Source organism: Solanum pennellii, chromosome 3, assembly GCF_001406875.1.
Source record: "Solanum pennellii chromosome 3, SPENNV200".
Taxonomy (NCBI): domain Eukaryota; kingdom Viridiplantae; phylum Streptophyta; class Magnoliopsida; order Solanales; family Solanaceae; genus Solanum; species Solanum pennellii.
Genome location: NC_028639.1, coordinates 16,281,292 through 16,289,348, shown reverse-complemented (window position 1 = coordinate 16,289,348; position 8,057 = coordinate 16,281,292). Strand labels below are relative to the sequence as shown.

Here is an 8,057-nt window from a genome sequence, read left to right as displayed (position 1 = left end):
TATATATATATATATATATATATATATTTATTTATTTATTTATTTTCAAAAAATAAAAATAAAATAGTTTTCCGCTGAACCCTTTTTCTTATTATTTTGATCAAAATATATATTTAAATTATTTATTTAATAAATTAAAATATTATTTGAATAATAATTATATATCAATCAATTTTAATTCATAAAATTTAATTTATTGCTTTTTGTGAATTATCTTCTTCGTATGTCGAAACTACTTGAAAAAAAATTCTTGATAGACCTAGTAGTCGTGTGATAAGGAAACATCAAAGTGTAACATACCCATAGATCATCTTATCAAGAATTGAACCTTTGTGGCACATAATTTCTCCTAACTTGTATAAAGGACATGTCATATTAGGAAATAGGAATAGAGCAAATACCTTACATACTTTATCTTCTAGCTTATATGGAGATCGAGTGTATCAATTCTCATCTAATGACTTGAACGGTAAAAGATAAAGTTCATCTTAAATTAAGGTAAGGGTTACAATTCAAACACTCAAAAGATCAAAGATATTTAGAATGACATTCGGGCAAGTGCTTGGTAAGCCAACAGCCCAGTGAACCGGGCGGGGCACTCGAAAAAAGGGGGGCACACTGAGCAAGTACGAAAAATATCTAAATAGAGTTTGAGCAACGTTTAAATATACCAAACTTGTCATTTTGCATGCTAGGCATCAATGAGTCACCTACACAATGTACTTGCTGATTTATGAGTTCAGTCCTAGTCCATTCTAATAATTGATTCAAACAAATATTTGATAAAATCGTGGATTGTTATTATAAAACTCCCTCTGAAAATAATTGACTAGAAGATTAAGTAACTGCATTGACCTAGTTTCTAGCCATATCTCCTGTGGGATCGACCAACCTAGTTAAATTCTATATTCGAATAACGATCATTTTATACTTCATTGCAAAGATGTAATTGCTTGACCAAAACGTGCTACAATATGCAGCCTAAGGTCTGACATGCAAAATGCATATCTAACTATGCAACCCTATAGTAAAAAACTCATTAACTTTTTGCTCAAAACTCAAAACGACGATTTATATTAGAAAAGACTCATAGAGCTTTAATTTGATAAGTAGAACACCATGCAATTCCTTGGTAGATACACTCAATTGAAACAACCAATTGCAGCACATCTTTCAACTTTAACTTTTGTGCTAAACTTTCCATTGACCTCCAACCTTATTTTAACCTTTTAAAAAAAACATTTCATATATTGGTTCCTTGATATATTTATCCACTTACCACCTTATCCTCCTGAGGTTGAACAAATTTATAGGCATAGCCATAGACTAGTCTTCCTTTGGTATGGAGATAGAGGGTGTTACAATAGACAAAATTGATTCATACAAGAAACATTTCTCCTAAGAATAGATTGATGAATTTCCTAAGAATATACAACAACAGGATAAAGAAATTCTCCATCCCCCATCTATAGACAATTTTCCTGTGCATTTCTTCGAGCTCCATCGAACAAAAACCTTAATCAAGTAGTTGTTAGATGAAAGGGAAGATGATGTACTCCGCATAGAAAAGATTCCATATAAATCTATAATATGCTGAGATTGCTTCCTGCAAAAATGCAGATATCAGATAGTACACAGTGATTAAACACCTTGCAAACTACAATTGTTTACCAGTAGAATACACAGACACAAACATAAGATGTCATCCAAATGTTAAAATTACCTTGGTGTAATTTGCTCTTTCCAACAACCATGCCTGCAAATACATAACAAAGCATTTTTACATCTTACTTGAAAAACACAGCTTATTTCACAAGGAAGTGCTAAATCAATAGCACTATCCCCAGAATATAATTGATAATGAAAACATCAATCCAAAGGCATAAAAACGCTAATTTGAGAGAAGCCAAAATGTTTTCATTCAACTGACAAAAAAAACTGTATAGTAAATTGAGGAACGGCAGGTAGCTTTTGAACAGTTGTTTAGAATCTAGAACTATTTGCAAATCCTATCATTGCTCGGGTTTGGTTTTCCTAGTATAACTAGAGACATCATATGATAGAGTAACAATTTACCAGCATTAAAAAGCTTCTTCAAGCTATACCATGGATTTAAAAATTACAAAATAGTTGAACAGTGTATTATGCCATATTATCTCAAAGCAACACATGCGAAGTTGAGAATACTTCTCTCAAGTTCATTCATGTTGTTCACCAACTGAAGAAATGCACGATAGTCGATAAGAGTTAAAAAAGACAGAATTATCCAACACAACATTAAGTAGTGTTAACAAAATGACAGAGCAGTGATTAAATAAGCTAGGTAAGTCTCTCCCTGATGCGCAATCATGATCAGATTCAAATCTCAAACTAAGTACCTGGAAAACTAAACACGATGCTAAGATGACATGTACAGGTATCATCAAGCTACTCCTGAATGCCTGCAATAAAGAGAATTATGCTATTAATCATTTCTGACGGAGAGCAAAAATAGGATTAGTGAGGGACTTCTTTCCCTAAAGAAAATGTCAATATCATATCAAACATAACATGAATATCAAAAAAATCACTCACTTGGGGCATGTACATTGCCGCAACTACAGCACCAATGTAATTTGTTAATAATAGACCAGAGCCGAGAAATGCTATGTTTCTCACACCAAGCTTTGTTGCCAAGGTAGATATCTGAAACCTAGATTAGTACATTAAATGAAAAAGAGGAACTCTGTAGATGTCAACAGTTATGAAGAAAAGGCTAAAAAGGCGAAGAATTATTACTGAATTAGTTGTTGACACTACACAAGAGGATCTCCCCTTTTATGCGAGTTTTAATCTAGTAGTAATTATCCTCTACTTACAATAAGGTAAATACTTATTCTCTGTAATGAGGTACAGATTAATCTAGTATATCATATCAATTGAATCTAGACCCATTCCTTTTTCTTTTTCTTTTTTTTTCTAAAACCACAAATCCGGACACATTATAACACCATAACTGTATGAATATTTCATCAGCAAATCATGAAAATTCTTATTTTCATAAAACAAGGCGGTGGGAGAAATGTCTATCAGCAATGGGGTATGGTATGAATCACTTGAAAGTTGTAACAAAAAATTGGAGATCAAGTAAGGCTACATGGATTGACAGCAGGTGTAAGCAATTAAAACTTTTTCATCGAGGAAATTCAGTGTTCATAAAAACCTCCAACTAAAGTAGGGGAAAGAAATAGCAAATTTCTTCAAAAATTGCATTACAACTTACTTGCGATCACCCTCCACATCTGGTAAATCCTTGGTGATGGCAATGACTAGTGCAAACACAGTCACAAAGGTAGTAATAAATGCAACAGGTGAGCTGCAGGTGAAATATGTATTACTAATCAGATAATCAATAATAAGGATGTAGAAGAAAAGTTAATCCAGTGTAAAATTAATTATGAAGTGGAATTAGTATTATAGACGATGAATTGCTTATTGACTTATAGCCAATTTGGAATAGTGAAACAAAAGTAGTTTTTAGGAACTATGCGCTTAAAAGCACTCTTCATGTGTTGGAGCTGATTCTTTAAGAGGTGCTGAGCTGAATTTAATAATAAGCAACTAAGTTTTTGGTTAAAAGTGCTAAAGAAAAAAATAAGTAACTGATGAGCTTGGTGAAATGCCCTTAACCGGTCGACGCTAAAAATGAACTGACTATTACTAGATTTTTTCTTCTAAAACTGTTCTTCCTATAAATTAATTTATGTTTCAATCAATTTTAAGTTCTAAATTCCTTAGATATGATTATTTTAATTTAAAAGAGGTTTTTTTCCCTTCGGTCAGATTGTTAGTTTCTATTCATGCACTATTACAGTATGTTCTTCTGTGGGAGCATATATACCAATTTTCTTCTGTATTGAGTTTGCAAGGGAATAGGTAAAGAGAGGAAAGGAAAAGTAATTATAGAGCGAAAGCTCCCACGTCTATACAAGATACTGCAGCAGAGTAAATCTCTGTTGATTGGAGAGGAAGACCTTACAAATCTAGCACACATGCAGAACAATAGCTGGTATCTTTGTAATTATAAAAAATATATAAGGGATTGTAATTTACTTGGTCAAACCCTAATTACTTTTAAACCAAAAGGCCACCAACTTACAGCTAAAATATAGAAAAAATAAAGAGATCACTTGAAACCCTAAGTACCTTTTAGGATCTCAGCAGGATCCCCACAATTGATGTGATTATCCCACACAATAACAAAAAAGCTTCTAGAAACATGAAGGGAAGACTGGAAAGTAGGCAAAGGCTGGCGTGTAGCTACCTTCTGATGACTACTATAGGTCATACTGCTCTTATCAAATCCTTATTTTTCTTATATAATTAAATGCCCTTCTAGCTTTGGATGAAATTCACTTGACCACTATGATTATATGTTAATTGACAGGTTTTGTTTCTTTAGAAAAATAAATATACAGAGAGATGAGAGAAAAGGCATGCATCTACTCATAGAAATAGAGTGTATGACAGAAAAAACATTCACCTCCACTCAAAGCTTAGTCCCAGAGCAGCCCTTGTGGCATAATACACACCATAATTAAGAAGAAATCCACGCACCTGCAATGCATATCAACTATTGATTCCATATGACCAATATATTCTTAACTCAAAGCAGGTGATATTTATTGGCCTGTGCAAAAAGATATATGCGCCATAAAACTTTAGAATGCAATGAATAACTGCATACATTAACCATTCAGAATTATGAGAAGATGTTAAGATTGGTTATGGATGACTAGATGTTAATCGGTGTTATTTCCCAATACCCAAAAAGTGAAAAACTTGGAAACTGCCCAGATAGCTCTATCCTATATTTCAAGTGTTGATGATTACTGCAGAAACAGTCTTATTGAAGGTAATGTAAGGTTCAACAAAACAACTCTTGATAGGAAAGAGGATCAAGCCATAGAAAAGGATATGATTGAAACAATACAACATAAATTGTTCCATAATTTGCACTGCTTGCAACTAATGGTGAGGACATCTACAGATGCAAATTTGAACAGCTGCGAGAAGCAGGTGCTTAGGTAAGCTTTGGACTTCGAGAATTCAAATACCTCTGAAAAGGCAATAAGTGTGGACCAAGATACAATATAGTTGTTTCTATTAGAAATGGCCTCTAGCAGTCGCATGTAGAAGCTGCTAGAAATTCTTAACTCAATGATGGAAAGGGTGTGCGCGCAAAAAGGAAGAAGGGTATTAGGCTGCACCACTATGTTGAATTGGAGTCACTTTGGGAAAGTTGCCCCTCTTTATTTATGGGTTGAAATTGATTCTCAGAGAGCACCAGCCAAGGAGAAAAACAGTTTTTGGGTATGTCCCCCAAACCACCATCACCAAGTCATGCTGACAATTGTCTTCACGATGAAAAATGACTTTGCTATATGAACCCCATTGCAGTAAGTGGAGAGCTTAATACACCGTAGGTAGACACGAGGTCCAAATTAACACTTGGCTGATAGTCATGTTCAATTAGCTATCTCCTCTAGAACTAACTGCAAATATATCCATACAGAAAAGTAAAAGAAAAAATAATACTAGGCACTAAACATGCTACCACCACCTGCCCAACACCGTCTCCTACAATCAGAAACTTTAGACTTCATCTAAGTACAAACTGTATCATGTCTATAAAAAGAGGGACTTCAGAAGAGGTAAATCATAATTCATATTTAACGGAAGAATCTGGCCATCAAAACACCAAACAGTTTTCCTATACAGCAAAAGATTGTCCTAAGGAAAGTTCACATTTGCAATACGATGTCCACAGTTTATTCAAGTGCGATATCAAGCATATTGCTTTTTCCATGGAGGTACTTCGACACATGCAGAACTTCTCAAAAAATCAGAAAAGCAAGATGTGTTGTAAGGAGAAGTAAGAAGCAAACAAATACATCAAGAAATAAGCATACCGTGGCAATTATTAGGAACGCTATGACAGCAAATCTCTTCAGCCGAAATGGTGGGACTGAATAAATGGTACCTAGAAAGAGACCAAGACAGTAAAGAGAAGTAATGAAGGGGCCAAAATTCAGTCCAACAATAAGAAGGCCAGACACAGCGAACAATAACACCAAGATCCATGCAGACTGAACTGAAAGATCTCCGGCAGCTATGGGTAAGTACGGCTTGTTTACCCTGAAAGCATTATGAAACAGTAATCAAAGAAAAAGGAAAAATATATTGATTGCATCATAAAATTGAGAAGCTGAGATACGGGTTATGCCCAACCTGCAAGAGTATTCTGCAACTTAAAGTAACAAAGAAACAATCTATCCATCAACACCTAACAAATAAATCTATTCTTCAATCACTTACTTGTCAATGCCAATGTCATATATTTGATTGATGCCCACTATATAACCATTCCCACATATTAGGGCAATAAGACCAGAAAAGGCCTTCAATACTAATGACCACCTGATTAGGTTCGGATTCTCAATTAAAGCTCGAGTCACCAATGAGCTGCCAAAGAAATCATGTTAAAACAAGTTAACCAAAGTGTATCTCATATCATACACATAATAAACACTTACGCAGATCCTAGCGCAGTCCCACGTATAGTGTGGGGCCTCAAAAATCTCCAAAAGGCATCTTTAAATTGTGAAATTTTAGCCAACACTGGATCAGATCCAGCAGTACCAACTTGAGAACATGCCTGGAAGTGTTCATCTTTCATCAGAATGTTACTAATTGAACATTTCAAGGTAGTAAAGTAATACCATTGTCAGAAAATCTTATGTCCGTACACAATCAACATAGAAATAAGAACATAAATGATCCATATATGTGGTCAATAACTGGTGAATCATAATATAGACAGATAATTAAGCAAGCAATAGAAAGTTGAGTTCTTTAACACTTAGTACTAATGGTAAAATGCAGCAACTATCAAATTTCTGAAAATCCTTACTCAATTTGTGATCTTCAGGTTCAGTAGGATAAAAGGTCACAGAATTTTGGTCAATAAAACTTGAAACTAATAAAAACACAAAATTACATCTCCAAAGACTAATTAATTTCTTCTCAAGACTAAACCAGAAAGATGCAGCAAAAAAACAACCAAACAAAGCCTGAAAATTCTAGCAAGAAAATCATAATTAATTCCTTTTTAGGAGAAAATGAAGTTCAAGAACTTGACAATCCTATTAAATGTCAAACCCCTCTTTCTGCTTAGACATAAAAAATTGAAATAATCTCATATTTGTAGACTTACCCGGATGGAAGTGTGCCTGTAGTTTCTACACAAAAGGGTGTTTGAAAAGTTTTTGCTCAATCCAGGTAAAGATGACAAGTTGTTGGAAGATTTGAGCACCAAATTAGCAGCATTACAAGAAGGTGGAGCAGTTAACTTTCTGTAGCGGTAATCATTGTGTTGGTGAGATGAAAATCGAAGGGATGAAAATGCCAACTCCATCCCCAAATGCCCAAAAAACAACAGTTTGGGTGGGGGGTAATGAAGAGAGGTGTACCTTGTCTCTTCAGTGGTGCTCCATCCTCACCCTTAAACTTTCTCCTATTTCTATTTCCCTCCCATATATTGAAACAAATGGTACAAATACACCTTTTTCTTTTACCTACTAGAAATTACAACATACTTCCATAACTTGTACTTTTTAAATTTACGGGAGTCGTATTACCTTCCAGAATTAATTTGCAATAAATTGTCTTTTCAGTCAATTTTGGTATCGATTGTATGAGGAAGATCGAGGACAATGTTGATAAATTAGTTTTAAAATGAGATTAAATTTTCCCGAATTGAGAAATAAGGATTGATTAGTAAAATAGGAAAACCCTTTGACAAGTACAAACCGTTGTATAGATTAACTTCGCTAGCTAAAAATTGTATATCATAAAGAGCGTCTCTGCAAGGATTGATATTAAAGCCGTCAATATGGGCTAGGCCCGTTGGGTCGGCCTGGCCTAACCCGGGATTTAATAGGGGTGGGCTAAGATTTTTGAAGCTCATTTAAGAAAAGGGCTTTTTAGCCGGCTTAAATAAGTTTGTTGATTTGAGG

General features: G+C 34.4%; 1 protein-coding gene across 1 annotated transcript; it reads right to left on the bottom strand.

The window, feature by feature from the left end:
• Nucleotides 1–1,216: 1,216 nt before the first annotated feature.
• On the bottom strand, nucleotides 1,217–7,561 carry LOC107014921 (homogentisate solanesyltransferase, chloroplastic). Its single transcript, XM_015215041.2, has 10 exons — nucleotides 7,256–7,561; nucleotides 6,576–6,697; nucleotides 6,358–6,504; nucleotides 5,952–6,177; nucleotides 4,523–4,596; nucleotides 3,263–3,355; nucleotides 2,575–2,692; nucleotides 2,379–2,441; nucleotides 1,724–1,756; nucleotides 1,217–1,606 (listed from the first exon to the last, which is right to left on the bottom strand). The coding sequence occupies exons 1-10, from the start codon at nucleotides 7,454–7,456 to the stop codon at nucleotides 1,532–1,534; spliced, it is 1,152 nt and encodes a 383-aa protein (XP_015070527.1). The 5' UTR covers nucleotides 7,457–7,561; the 3' UTR covers nucleotides 1,217–1,531.
• Between the last annotated feature and the right edge of the window lie 496 nt (nucleotides 7,562–8,057).